Raw genomic sequence first — 15,280 nt, forward strand, 5'->3', positions numbered from 1 at the left:
ACAAACGGCCAAAAGCGACGTTCTTTTTAAGAGGACAGGCGCGTCTGGTCTCCTGTTTGCCTGCTTGTTCTTCTACAACTTGTCGGTTGCCTCTCCTCGACAGTTTTCCCTAAACTGCCATGTTGTAGGTGCTGCTGAAGTCACTACAGATGTTTAGGAGTAAGATATTTATGTTACCTTCTGCCATGTGTTTCGCTGCCTGGATACAGGCTGTGACTTCCACAACATGATGTGCTGATGTGCACTTACCCATTAATGTCGACGGAGTAGTGAGGTCTAGGGGCCTGATTCACGAAGCAGTTACGCAAGCACTTACGAACGTGTACATCTTTCCATCAATCTTTGATGGCTTTGGTTACATTTATTAAACAGTTTACAAGCATGAAAACTTGCCAACCAACTGTTGTTATTGTTATAAACAGCCTCCTGGTGCTTCGGAGCTCATTAACTGTTTAATAATTGTAAACAAAGCCGCCAAAGATTGAGATGTACAGGTTCGTAAGTGCTTGTGTAACTTCTTCGTGAATCTAGCCCTAGCTCTTTGTGGCCCGCCTACTAGCCTTGAACCTGTTGCGTTTTAACCTGACTGAAATTCTTTGTTGAATTGGGCCATAAAGTTATAGATGGAGATGGCTTTCACACAATCCTTTGGTAGAGCATTCCACTTGTTAACTAACCTAGTTAACAAGTACATTCTTACATTTCTTCGGCTCATTTGCGTCTCCACCTGTGTCCTCTTGTCCTGCTTTCTTTCAATCTGAAGAGACCATTCTTAGTCCACCTTATCTATGTGTCATACGCTAGTTGGTGAGAGGTTGAGGGTGGAAAATATGAATTGTTATTTAGGTTGTGAATTGCGATGGTTTCTGACAGCATCTGAGTAGAACATGTTGGTGGTTGTTGGAAAGATGGAGTGTTAAGATTGTAAAGTTGAGTCCGAGGTTGGCCGTTTCGTAAATTTTAGAGTACATATTCCCTGACTTGGCAGGTGTTGTGTACAATAGAGTGGGCCATCCCAGTTCTATGTTGCTACAGTCAGTCCGTAAGTGGCTGTTCAGAGCGCACACACAACACTATTGGGACTCTTTGCAAGATTTTACCAGAGTTTACCTGAAAGGGCCCAATATCTCTCTAGTGGCCTCGATGAAAACAGGAAGCCGGCGGCTTATCAATGGTCCCCTCCTTTGTACTGGTAATTTTATTGAGCTTGATCTTTATTTCCAGCAGTGTTTTGACATTAACTACTGTGTCCGGGTGGCCCCTGGCTTGTGAACTACTGTGTCCTAAGCGACCCAGGCTTTGGCATGAGGGATTACTGTGACCTGGAGGTCCCAGGCCTTGACAGGAGGGATTACTGTGACCTGGAGGTCCCAGACCTTGTACAGTAGGGATTACAGTGACCTGGTGGTCCCAGACCTTGTACAGGAGGGATTACTGTGACCTGGAGGTCCCAGGCCTTGTACAGGAGGGATTACTGTGACCTGGAGGTCCCAGGCCTTGTACAGGAGGGATTACTGTGACCTGGAGGTCCCAGGCCTTGTACAGGAGGGATTACTGTGACCTGGAGGTCCCAGGCCTTGTACAGGAGGGATTACTGTGACCTGGAGGTCCCAGGCCTTGTACAGGAGGGATTACTGTGACCTGGAGGTCCCAGGCCTTGTACAGGAGGGATTACTGTGACCTGGAGGTCCCAGGCCTTGTACAGGAGGGATTACTGTGACCTGGAGGTCCCAGGCCTTGTACAGGAGGGACTACTGTATCCTGGAGGTCCCAGACCTTGGCAGAAGGGACTACTGTATCCTGGAGGTCCCAGACCTAGGGCTGTATATTTACATAAAAGTGTCACATTTACATATTTTACGACGAACGTGCTCGCTGTATTGTAAAATAAACTGCATTGTACATTTCTGACCCTTCTCACTTTTTAATGAATTGCATTTAACATTAAAAAGTCACATCTGGAACTCTTATCATCAAGTAGCCTAAGAATGCACAAAATGAGAATTATAATGAACGATTCCTGTTTCACTGGGGCTCATCTTTTTCCCCTTCATTGTAATATCTTTAACGTTCAGACTTCAGTTTATAAGTAGCTTATTCTTGGTAATATTTATCAATGTACTCTAATCATTATTTCTTCAGATTAAACATCATAAAAGCTTCACTTTCTTCAGATTAAAAATCATAAAATCTTCACTTTCTTCAGATTAAAAATCATAAAATCTTCACTTTCTTCAGATTAAACATCATAAAATCTTCACTTTCTTCAGATTAAACATCATAAAATCTTTACTTTCTTCAGATTAAAAATCATAAAAGCTTCACTTTCTTCAGATTAAGAAACATCATAAAAGCTTTCATTTGGGAATCTCTTCTACCAGAGATTATCAGAGAGAACTTTAGCATCTGTATCAAGATTGTGGGTGACAGCTGTATCAAGCAGGTGGGTGACAGCTGTATCAAGATTGTGGGTGACAGCTGTATCAAGATTGTGGGTGGACAGCTGTATCAAGCAGGTGGTGGACAGCTGTATCAAACAGGTGGGTGACAGCTGTATCAAACAGGTGGTTGACAGCTGTATCAAGCAGGTGGCTGGACAGCTGTATCAAGCAGGTGGGTGACAGCTGTATCCAGCAGGTGGTTGACAGCTGTATCAAGCAGGTGGGTGACAGCTGTATCAAGCAGGTGGGTGACAGCTGTATCAAGCAGGTGGGTGACAGCTGTATCAAGCAGGTGGGTGACAGCTGTATCAAGCAGGTGGGTGACAGCTGTATCAAGCAGGTGGTTGACAGCTGTATCAAGCAGGTGGGTGACAGCTGTATCAAGCAGGTGGGAGGACAGCTGCAAAATGTAAACAAAAGCTTCCATTTTGGGAATCTCTTCTACCAGAGATCATCCGAGAGAACTTTAGCAGCTGTTTCTATCAGGTGGGTGACAGCTGCCAGGTGTTCAGCAAAGGTTCTCCACAGGTGTGGCCGGTCCTCCTCTGCTGCCTCTTCAATATCAGCGAGTGTATCAACTAATCCAGCAAATGCTGTGCCGGAATATGCATCGTTCTTGCTGGGGGCGGTTACTACATGGCTGTATAGGATAGAGAAATCTGTGTTAAGTACTGGTAGAATCTAATCATTTTAGAATTACTGTAATTTAGAATCTAATCTCATATAATTTTAGAATTTAACTTAAACTAATCTTATTAATCTTATATATATATATATATAGTTTAAGAATCTAATTTATAATCTTATCTTATTAATCTTGTATATCTAATTTTAGAATCTAATTTAGAATCTAATCTTATTAGATTACTAATAGTAATCTAGTCGAAATAACCTAAGCAGAATTCAACTCAAGGGATGAGATATTCAACAAGTTTCTTGCAAGTACTCATCATTTGTATTGTTTAGTGGGATCATATAATAAATGTAGTCTTTAGGGTGGAAAATATATATATATATATATATATATATATATATATATATATATATATATATATATATATATATATATATATATATATATATATATGCGAACAAGCTTGAATGTTCCCCAAGCATATATGCAACTGAAAACTCCACACCCCAGAAGTGACTCGAACCCAGACAGCCAGGGACACTATACAACTGGCGTAATTGGTACCTTAATCACTTGACCAACCGTGACCATACAAAAGACAATGATAGCCAAGGCTATTTTCCCCACTGTCCCGATAATACTTGGCAGTGAGCTTGGGCATAGTTATTTCATCAAATCACCTTATGGTCTTTTGTACGGTCACCGTTGGTCAGGTGGTTAAGGTACCAGTTACACCAGTTACTAAGTGCCCCCTGGCTGTCTGGGATTCGAGTCACTTCTGGGGTGTGGAGTTTTCAGTTGCATATATGCCTGGGGACCATTCAAGCTTGTTCGCATTTGTGTTGCTCACGTGGCCTCACAAAATAAGTTGATTTGATGAAATCAATGATGCGTGACCAAACATTTACAATGCTAACCTGCATATATATTTTCTTCTGTCCTCCATGGACAGGGTTAGAGACCTGATAAACATATAGTTCAGTATGAGTGTAGTTTACTAAAGCTACTGTTTCTCAAGATGGTTCATGATTTAGTGTTACTATTACTAAGAAGAGTTACAGATAATGATAGGAACAAAAAAGGAAGTATTAGCGACATTTGACGCTTACCAAAAAAGATACTTACTTCAATTCTGGCTGTCCCGGAAGGCCCCGGGGATCAATGAATGCTCTTTCCACCATCATCAATTGATCATTGACACGACGAACAGCCAGAGGACTGAAATGTTGAAATTTGAGTAAAAATACAATCATAAATTATTTTTCAACCATTTCTGATCTTTGAAAAAATGATTACAAAATGTTAAATGCAAATATAAATCACAAATTTACAACTGTCAAGGTATGAAGTGCAAGTTATTTACAATACGAAATATAATCAGAAACTATTTTCATTTAATAGTTCACTTGCCATGTGAAATAACTTGGTATATATATATATATATATATATATATATATATATATATATATATATATATATATATATATATATATATATATATATATATATATATATATATATATATATATATGTGTGTATATCACGAAAATAAACACGTGATTAAGAATGTGACAATGTCAGACCACGGAGGAAAAATGAAACAGGAAATTTCCTTAAGTACTTTCGTATATTAAATACATCTTCAGAAGGTCAAATAATCTTCTGAAGATGTATTTCCTATTTTGACCTTCTGAAGATGTATTTAATATACGAAAGTACTTAAGGAAATTTCCTGTTTCATTTTTCCTCCGTGGTCTGACATTGTCATATATATATATATATTAGCTTTACAGAGGTATAGCCCCTATAGGTTGTGCCCTTAAACTATCGGAATATGTATCTTGAGGTTATCTTGAGATGATTTCGGGATTAGCATCCCCGCGGCCCGGTCTCCATTTTGTTACACACCCCTAGGAAGCAGCCCGTGGCAGCTGTCTAACTCTCGGGTACCTATTTATTGCTAGGTAAACAGGGGGGACATCAGGGTGGAAGAAACTCTAGTCCAGTTGTTTCCGCCTCTACCGGGGATCGAAGCCGGAACCTCAGGACTATGAATCCCGAACGCTGTCCACTCAGCCGACAAATCACCAACAATTTGGATACCATAAAAATAAATCTTGTCACATAGCCGGGGAAATTCGACAGCGGGGAAGGTAAACTGGAGTGAATAATGAAACAGCAAGTCCCTATACGAGGTAAGTATTACCCCTAAAACTGTAAACCTATCCTTATTACTGGTATACCCTACCCCCCCCCCCCTTACACAAGGTTATTTTTCAATTTGCTTCTCAGGTGTAGAAGAATATAAGAAATATAGAGAACATTTGTTCTAGATTAAATATGCGAGCCATTAATCATTACGAACTCTAATGACCCGAACAGGATTCAAACCATTGCCGTCCAGGATCACCCTCAAGCTGTAATCACACCAATGAGGGCGATGAGTCACAATAACGTGGCTGAAGTATGTTGACCAATCCACACACTAGAAAATGAAGGGACGACGACGTTTCGGTCCGTTTTGGACAATCGACTTGAAAATGGTCCAGGACGGACCGAAACGTCGTCATCCCTTCACCTTCTAGTGTCTAGTGTGTGGATTGGTCAACACACCAAAGAACGTCAGACGATCATATTTGCCTGTCGAATATACAAACACACAGGTATTACATATATTTGAAATATGCCTATATCAAGTATCACTAACCTTTTCAGGTCTAAAGACTCCAGCGCTTTATTGAAGGTAAAAACACTCGTATTGAACATCTGTCCAGCATCAGTAAAGTACTCTGAAATTAAAAATCATTATTAAAGCCATATATGGAACTCCCTTGTTAATAAAGAACCACATCACTCAATATATTGTCACATAATTACCCTCATTATCCGGGCACTGGCTTCTCCTAAACAGTCATTGATAATGCTACGTCCATTCAGGGGTTCATGTAAATTTCCTATGTGTACATTGTATCATAAAAGTGCATCATATTGTGAAACACCACAATTGTGTGTTTGTTTGTTTGTAGCATTCCAGTACCAGCCCTTGTGCCGACTCATTGTATAATTATTGAGACGGTAGTTTATGAGACTTTCAGCGCCGTGGAGAGGGGGGACCTGCTGCCTGGGTAACAACTTCTCCCCCGAATCAACCTACCCTGGCTTTTGTGCCCTGGTGAGGCCACTCCAAACCGACAACCGGAACGCAACTCCATAGTCTCCTGAGACTGATGGATGCCTACTACTAGTTTATGATCACGCCACCCGCCCCCTCTAGGGAGTCAAGCTAGTCAAAGAACATATCGAAAAAGTGTAAGATGATACAAGATCAAACTGAGTTCACCTCGTTCTTCGAGGCAGAGGGAGGCATAACAAATTATAGAGGAAGGCATAATATCATACTCTCTTAATCTAGCTACACCTGCACTAACTAACTGTCTTACAATGTTCTCTATTCGGATTAGTTACAAGGAATAAAATAAAGTAATATTATCATGGTCATTATTTCACCTTTATACTGATTACTGAAGGTAAACTTTACATCTCCTACCACCTGACACCCCCCCCCATCAAGTCCACCCCCCACACCTACACCCCCCCACTTCAAGACCACCCCCACACCTGACCCCATATAGACCACCACACACACCTGACCCCGTCAAAATCACCTACACCTGACCCTGTTAAGACCACACACACCTTACCGAACAAAGAACATCAGCAAGAAAGAGTATAGAGTACAGTGGCACCTCGATTAACGAGCGGCTCTATCTACGAGCATTTCGAGTAACGAGCGAGCCACTCGCAGAACATTTGTCTCTACTAGCGAGCTTTTCCCTGATTAACGAGCGTTTCCGCTGGTTCTCAGACACCTTTTACGACAGTTTTGTTGTTGTTTCGCAAGACGAGTTTTCCACATGACGAGCTCGGTGCCGGAACGGATTAAACTCGTTAATCGAGGTGCCACTGTATAATGAAACAAACAGGAAAGGTTTTTCCACTTGCCCCCTTGCATGTTATTGAAAAGTGATGCTTAAGATGATAGAAGTAGGATCCTTTGATTGTTTCAAGCGTAGGTTAGACATATATCTGAATAAGCAACAATTATCACAAAAACACTGATCCAAGTATGCAGAAAAACCACATGTGAAAAATAGAGAATGTTTAACGCGTTTTAAGCTAATTCGCTTTCATCAGAGCAAAGTAGAATGAAACTACTTTGCTTTCATTCATTCATTCAAAGTTCATTCTACTTTGTTCTGATGAAGGCGAATTAGCCGAAAACGCGTTAAGCATTCTCTATTTTTCACATGTTTTTTTTTTTGCATATCTGAATAAGATTGGGTGGATATGTTCTTAAGATTTTTTTTTTTTTTTTTTTTTTTTTTTTTTAAGATATATACAAGAGTTGTTACATTCTTGTAGAGCCACTAGTACGCGTAGCGTTTCGGGCAAGTCCTTAATCCTATGGTCCCTGGAATACGATCCCCGCCGCGAAGAATCGTTGTTACAACCAAGTACACATTTTACTGTTGCGTTAAACAGAGGCTACAGTTAAGGAATTGCGCCCAGTAAATCCTCCCCGGCCAGGATACGAACCCATGACATAGCGCTCGCGGAACGCCAGGCGAGTGTCTTACCACTACACCACGGAGACTGTAAGATGAGAAACATAAATGAACACACTTACAAATAACTCCAATTTCCATACTTAGCGTAATATTTTGCGACTGGATAAGTTCCCCATAGCGCTGAGCGATATGGTCCTGAGCTCTCTGGATAAAAGCCGCATATGTGACCAAAGAAAACGGGAGTACCTGAGGTTTAAAAAACAAATAGAACGTTCGTATAAACTTGAGTAATGAAAAGTTTATCATATACTATAAGTTCAAATTCAGTCCTTATTATAATAAGACTGTAAAACAAATCTTATAAAAGGTTATAAGGTGTACCTTAGACTCTGAGAGTACCACAGCGAGGTCTCCCCACATGGCTGCCACGGCAGAGTGGAAGTGGAAGCCTTTGTCATATATTTCATCCACCACAGCGAAGGTTTCATACAGTGTGTGGTACATGGGTTCTCCAATGGTTCTCTGTAGGAATATTTATAAGTATATTGGATTTGTGAGAGTACACAACATTGGTCTTCTTACATTGTTGCAAAACTACTAACACGTATTTAACTTTTCTAGATTATTGTTATACATTAAAAGTTTCCAATTTTAGAACTTCACTACACTTCATAAAATTCAGCTACCCTTCTTGCTCTGCAATATTTTAATGGTGGTAAATATTGAGTAAAACCTAAATACACATTAGAATAAAACGGTTTAAGAGCTTCCCAGGACGTAGGCGGCCTTTTCCCGCCAAAACCGTTAGTCATGACGTCCGTTGGGCAAAACCATTCAAATGCAAAACAATATTTTTATTATGCAGACAAAAAAGCACAATACCGTGGCTAAAAATTAATCATCAATCCAAAATTGATGTGAATAATACAATATGTTTCTGTGAATAATACAATTTCTCCCACCCTACCCATCAACATTGGTGTTCCCCAGGGCAGCATACTTGGCCCTCTCCTCTTTCTCATCTACATTAATGACCTTCCAAATGCCTCCCAACACCTCAAACCAGTTCTATTTGCTGACGACACAACCTTCATTTACTCCAGTCCTGATCCCCTTGCTCTAAATGCCACAGTAAATACTGAGCTAAATAAAGTCCATCTGTGGCTAACTGCCATCAAACTCACCCTTAACATTGACAAAACCTTTTATATTCTGTTTGGCAATAAATCCTCTAATCAAATAAATCTCAAAATAAACAATACCCAAATTTGTAACAAATTAGATGGCAAATTCCTTGGCATTCTCATTGACCACAAGCTTAATTTCCAGGGACACATTCTAAACATATCAAAAAAAGTTTCAAAAACTGTGGGCATTCTTTCTAAGATCAGATATTATGTACCACGCCCTGCCCTGGTGACTCTCTATTACTCCCTTATCTATCCATATCTCAACTATGGTATTTGTGCTTGGGGCTCTACTACCCAAAATCACTTACGTCCTCTAATTACTCAACACAAAGCTGCTATTAGGACAATATCCAATGCTGGCCCCAGACACCACTCGGTACCCCTACTTAAATCTCTGAATATGTTAGACATTAAGTCACTGCACATTCTCTCATGTGTATTATACATATATAAAACGCTAAACTATAATGCCAATCCTGATCTCAAAAGCTTCATAGAAGGTTGTATCAGAACCCATGAGCATCACACCAGAAATAAATACAGTTTTGATATTCCTAGAGTACGACTTAATCAAACTAGAAATGCTCTACAAATCAAGGGGCCCAGAATGTGGAATAACCTTCCCAACCATGTTAAAGACTGTACCTCTCTCAACCAGTTTAAGTTAAAAGCGAAGCTATACCTAATAAATTCCCTGTAACCTACCTTACCCTTCTATTGTCAACCAATGTCTGTTTTTTTCTTTAAAGAGCGCTGTTTGTCGACATAATTGTATTTGTGCTGCTTTTTCATCTATGTTTTCATTTCTTGTTTTCATTCTACTCATTATGCTCAATTAGTATTAAGCTTGTCATTTAAGTTTATCATGCCCGAAACGCTCTGCGTAATAGTGGCTTTAGGCATTGTATGTACTAGCTATACCTATAAGTCAAACAATCCTTGTAAATATTTATTGTATGTATGTACCTTACCTAAATAAAATTGTATTGTATTGTATTGTTTAATTTGAAAATTACGGAATTGACAAATTTTCGATCCATCCCGAACCATTATCAAGTACTGTAAAGACTTAATACTGATGAAGAGTGGACAGAAAAGTCTTCACTTCCATTATTTTCAGATCTGCAGGTTGTGTCTGATAGTTGTATTTATTTTAATTATATTCAGGTACCGCCTCTTATTGCAATTATGGGGCCGTTTTTTTTTTTTTTTTTTTTTTTTTGAGATATATACAAGAGTTGTTACATTCTTGTACAGCCACTAGTACGTGTAGCGTTTCGGGCAAGTCCTTAATCCTATGGTCCCTGGAATACGATCCCCGCCGCGAAGAATCGTTTTTTCATCCAAGTACACATTTTACTGTTGCGTTAAACAGAGGCTACAGTTAAGGAATTGCGCCCAGTAAATCCTCCCCGGCCAGGATATGAACCCATGACAAAGCACTCGCGGAACGCCAGGCGAGTGTCTTACCACTACACCACGGAGACCGTTGCCTCGAAGGAGAGAATTTCTTTTTTGGTTTTTGCTTAAATTGATGCAGCACATTTGCAAGTAAATAATTTGTCAAAATCCTTTGTTTGAGAAACTGTGTATGGAGTCTGCCTTCATCACCTGACTCTGTCTATCTTCCTCTGTCTATCTCCTGCCTCTCTGTCTCTCTCTCTCTGGTTTCTGTGCCTGATTCTTTGTGTCTTATTTTCTCGGTCTGTCCATCTGTCTCTCTCATTCTGTATGTCTATCTGTCTCAGTCTATTATCTATTATGTCGCTGTGTCTATATTTCTGACTGTCTATGTCTTAGTCTGTTGTCTAAGTCTATCCGCTTGCCTCAATGTCTGACACTCTCTGTCTGTCTATCTGACTGTTGCTGTCTGCCTCTACCCCTGTTTGTGTCTCATCCTTTGTGTTCTACGTATATTGATATGTACATATATTATATACATATAATGCACATTTATATGTTAAAGAGAGAGAGAGAGAGAGAGAGAGAGAGAGAGAGAGAGAGAGAGAGAGAGAGAGAGAGAGAGAGAGAGAGAGAGAGAGAGAGAGAGAGAGAGAGAGGAGAGAGAGAGGAGAGAGAGAGAGAGAGAGGGAGAGAAAGAGAGACAGAGACAGAGAGAGAGACACACAGAGAGAGAGAGAGAGAGAGAGAGAGAGAGAGAGAGAGAGAGAGAGAGAGAGAGAGAGAGAGAGAGAGAGAGAGAGAGAGAGAGAGAGAGAGAGGGGAGAGAAAGAGAGAGACAGAGACAGAGACACAGAGACACAGAGAGAGAGAGAGAGAGAGAGAGAGAGAGAGAGAGAGAGAGAGAGAGAGAGAGAGAGAGAGAGAGAGAGAGAGAGAGAGAGAGAGAGAGAGAGAGGGAGAGAGAGAGGGAGAGAAAGAGAGAGACAGAGAGACAGAGACACAGAGAGAGAGAGAGAGAGAGAGAGAGAGAGAGAGAGAGAGAGAGAGAGAGAGAGAGAGAGAGAGAGAGAGAGAGAGAGAGAGAGAGAGAGAGAGCAAGAGAGTGAGAGCGAGAGACAGAGACGCTACATATCACTACAATAGCCATAAGGTCTTCCGACCACAAGACCCAGCAATCAGCCAACTAACAGAAGAACAATATACGTTTTTAGTTATATCTAATGGTTTTTAAGAACGTCAGAAATACGTATTTATGTCAAAAGTTACAAAATTACCTTTGTGGCACCATTTAAAAACGTCCACAAACGTTCTGTGTTTGCTGGGTAAAAGAATATTCAACAAAATCTTAACAACATATCCCCCTCCTATTCCCCCGGAAGCACCTACATTGTCATGGGTGTACCGAGTATCCATACAGGGTATACCCAGATTGTGCTGGAAGCCCTTGTAGTCACTGCCTGACCCAATGGCCTGCAGGAGAGGGGTGTCAGGCTGTAGGGGGTCTGGCCTCCGAGCTGCCCAGGTGGCGTACACATTCTTGCGACCAGCCATGACTTCGACTGGATCTGGATTAGGGATCTGGAATAAAGGGGGGATAATTCAATATATGTATATATATATATATATATATATGTACATGCAACTGACAATCGGAAAACACTGATCATACATATGGGGGAAAAATAAACTTTATTTTTGCCCCAATTTTCCCAACAAATATATCATTTTTTCTTCCGATATGTTAGAAAGCTATGTAATAAGAATGGTAACAATAGCAAAGTCTCCTCTCCATAGTGTTGGTCGTCCATGTTGACGTGCTCAGGTGCTACTGCTGCCACCTGAGTCTATATGGCCGCTCCAGGACACTATGCACATTCCAGGACTCTCTAGACACACTCCAGGACTCTTTAGGGATGCTCCTGGGGACTCTGTGGATGCTCCAGGACTCTCTAGACACTCCAGGACTCTTTAGGGACGCTCCAGGACTCTCTGTGGATGCTCCAGGACACACTATGGACGTTCCAGGACTCTCTAGACACACTCCAGGACTCTTTAGGGATGCTCCAGGACTCTCTGTGGATGCTCCAGGACACACTATGGACGTTCCAGGACTCTCTAGACACACTCCAGGACTCTTTAGGGATGCTTCAGGGGACTCTGTGGATGCTCCAGGACTCTCTAGACATTCCAGGACTCTTTAGGGATGCTCCAGGACTCTCTGTGAATGCTCCAGGACACATTATGGACGTTCCAGGACTCTCTAGACACACTCCAGGACTCTTTAGGGATGCTCCAGGACTCTCTGTGGATGCTCCAGGACACACTATGGACGTTCCAGGACTCTCTAGACACACTCCAGGACTCTTTAGGGATGTTCCAGGACTCTCTGTGGATGCTCCAGGACACACTATGGACGTTCCAGAACTCTCTAGACACACTCCAGGACTCTTTAGGGATGCTCCAGGACTCTCTGTGGATGCTCCAGGACACACTATGGACACTCCAGGACTCTCTAGACACACTCCAGGACTCTTTAGGGATGCTCCAGGACTCTCTGTGGATGCTCCAGGACACACTATGGACGTTCCAGGACTCTCTAGACACACTCCAGGACTCTTTAGGGATGCTCCAGGACTTTCTGTGGATGCTCCAGGACACACTATGGACGTTCCAGGACTCTCTAGACACACTCCAGGACTCTTTAGGGATGCTCTAGGACTTTCTGTGAATGCTACAGGACTCTGTGGATGCTCCTGGAGTTTATTATAGGGGGGGGGGGGCTCTGACACGTTGTAATACGTCATAAAACCGTTATAACAATATGAAACAACATTCTAATATATCATAAAAATGCTATGACAAGAGGTAACGTTTTAATACATCATAAAAACGTTTTAACAAAATGTAACATTCTAATACGTCATAAAAACGTTATAACAAAATGTAACAACGTTCTAATACGTCATAAAAACGTTATAACCAGATGAAACAACTTTATTAAAAGTTGAAATAAGGGAAACATAGCGACAGTCTAATGCACTTTGTGTGTTTTCAGGGCAAGAATGATGTAAACTTTGAGTATATATATACACATCAAGACAGTGTATGAATAGCATAAACATTTATCTAAAAATAAATTGAATTTAAATCAGGTAATGTAAATTACCTGAATACACCATTTAAATTGAATTCAAGCATACATCATAACCTGTCCACTGCTGATTATATGCATATATTGAGAACAATATTGTATGCATAGGGGGTATAATATGCACATACTAAATATGTGAATATAGCGACAATCGGTAAGATGAAAGGGAATAAAATATTACCTTTTTCGCACTCTCGAATACAGCATCAGCGAGGAGAGGCGAGGACTTGGTGCGCAGTGTGTAGTTACCTGAAAATTGAGCGTATATATAATAAAAATAATAATAATAATACCTTTTGCGGGCTCGCCATAGCCCGTGCTACTTGGAGCTTTTTGTTCTAGGTAGCAAATCTTTAACAACAACAACAACATAATAATAATAATAATAATAATAATAATAATAATAATAATAATAATAATCAGAGATTGTCTAAGGCGTGTGCGTGGGAATACCTAGCACATAGATTCGAACCTACATCACAGGTTATATGAATTATCTAAATAATAATTCATTGTGTCGGGGGACAGGAAGCCAGTGTGTATTCATACACGTTAGGCTTATATCAAGGTCCATAGTATACTCACCTAGTTGTGCTTGCGGGGGTTGAGCTCTGGTTCTTTGGTCCCGCCTCTCAACCGTCAATCAACAGGTGTACAGGTTCCTGAGCCTACTGGGCTCTATCATATCTACACTTGAAACTGTGTATGGAGTCAGCCTCCACCACATCACTGCCTAATGCATTCCATTTGTCAACCACTCTGACACTGAAAAAGTTCTTTCTAATATCTCTGTGGCTCATTTGGCGACTCAGTTTCCACCTGTGTATGAGAGTGTGTGTGAGAGAGAGAGAGAGAGAGAGAGAGAGAGAGAGAGAGAGAGAGAGAGAGAGAGAGAGAGAGAGAGAGAGAGAGAGAGAGAGAGAGAGAGAGAGAGAGAGAGAGAGAGAGACAGAGAGAGACAGAGAGAGACAGAGAGAGACAGAGAGAGACAGAGAGAGAGAGACAGAGAGAGAGAGACAGAGAGAGACAGAGAGAGACAGAGAGAGACAGAGAGAGACAGAGAGAGACAGAGACAGAGAGAGACAGAGAAACAGAGAGAGACAGAGACAGAGAGAAAGAGATCTGTTAAAGTGCTGGATGCTTAGACTCACCTTCTATTGCCATGTCAACATTGAGGTAAGCTACAGCCTTGTCAGACAGTTGTTTGGCGAACTGTTGCGTCCACTCTGTTGATCCCACAGTCATATACTCCTCGGCGCCCCATCCACAGAACACCAGAGAACGTCTGGGCCGCCAACCTGTGAGGACATCAGTCAATATTAACCTGACCACACACTAGAGGGTGAAGGGACGACGACGATTCGGTCCGTCCTGGACCATTCTCAAGTCGATTGTCAACCACTTGACTGTGGTTCACAATGGACTTGAGAATGGTCCACGACGGACCGAAACGTCGTCGTCCCTTCACCTTCTAGTGTGTGGTCTGGTCAACATACTTTAGCCCCGTTATTGTGACTCATCGCCTGCATCAGTCATTATTGTACGGCTGACCTACCCTGCCCATCCCGCCAAACACACAACGAAACTACAACATTGCTACGACGTTCGAACAACTTTCAACACTTAAGTTGTAAAACTGTTCTAATATGTCATAAAAACGTTATAACAAGATGTAACAACATTTTTTACAAGTTGTAACAAGTAGAAAATAGGGACAGTTTCGTTTTGTGTTTGCAGGGATGCTGGTACAATTTGTTATCTTACATAGAACGTCACATTTCGGCCGTATGCGTTAACTAAGGCCAAAAAGTGTCGTGCTAGGAAATGGAAGTGGTTCGCTAAAGTGAACCTTATCACCAATATTTATGGTTCATAATAAACAAATTCAACT

General features: G+C 41.1%; 1 protein-coding gene across 1 annotated transcript in view; it reads right to left on the reverse strand.

Moving 5' to 3' along the window:
• Positions 1 to 1,897: 1,897 nt before the first annotated feature.
• LOC123774175 (putative N-acetylated-alpha-linked acidic dipeptidase) overlaps positions 1,898 to 15,280 on the reverse strand; it is a 43,315-nt gene continuing 29,932 nt past the window's right edge. The window contains exons 10-17 of the mRNA XM_069312715.1: positions 14,541 to 14,687; positions 13,571 to 13,638; positions 11,625 to 11,816; positions 8,026 to 8,166; positions 7,785 to 7,890; positions 5,784 to 5,865; positions 4,201 to 4,293; positions 1,898 to 3,081 (exon numbers count right to left, since the gene is read on the reverse strand). Of these exons, the coding sequence (XP_069168816.1) occupies positions 2,883 to 3,081; positions 4,201 to 4,293; positions 5,784 to 5,865; positions 7,785 to 7,890; positions 8,026 to 8,166; positions 11,625 to 11,816; positions 13,571 to 13,638; positions 14,541 to 14,687 (1,028 nt within the window). The 3' untranslated portion in view covers positions 1,898 to 2,882. The remainder of the gene's footprint in view (positions 3,082 to 4,200; positions 4,294 to 5,783; positions 5,866 to 7,784; positions 7,891 to 8,025; positions 8,167 to 11,624; positions 11,817 to 13,570; positions 13,639 to 14,540; positions 14,688 to 15,280) is intronic.

The sequence above is a fragment of the Procambarus clarkii genome, chromosome 73 (genome assembly GCF_040958095.1).
Source record: "Procambarus clarkii isolate CNS0578487 chromosome 73, FALCON_Pclarkii_2.0, whole genome shotgun sequence".
NCBI lineage: Eukaryota > Metazoa > Arthropoda > Malacostraca > Decapoda > Cambaridae > Procambarus > Procambarus clarkii.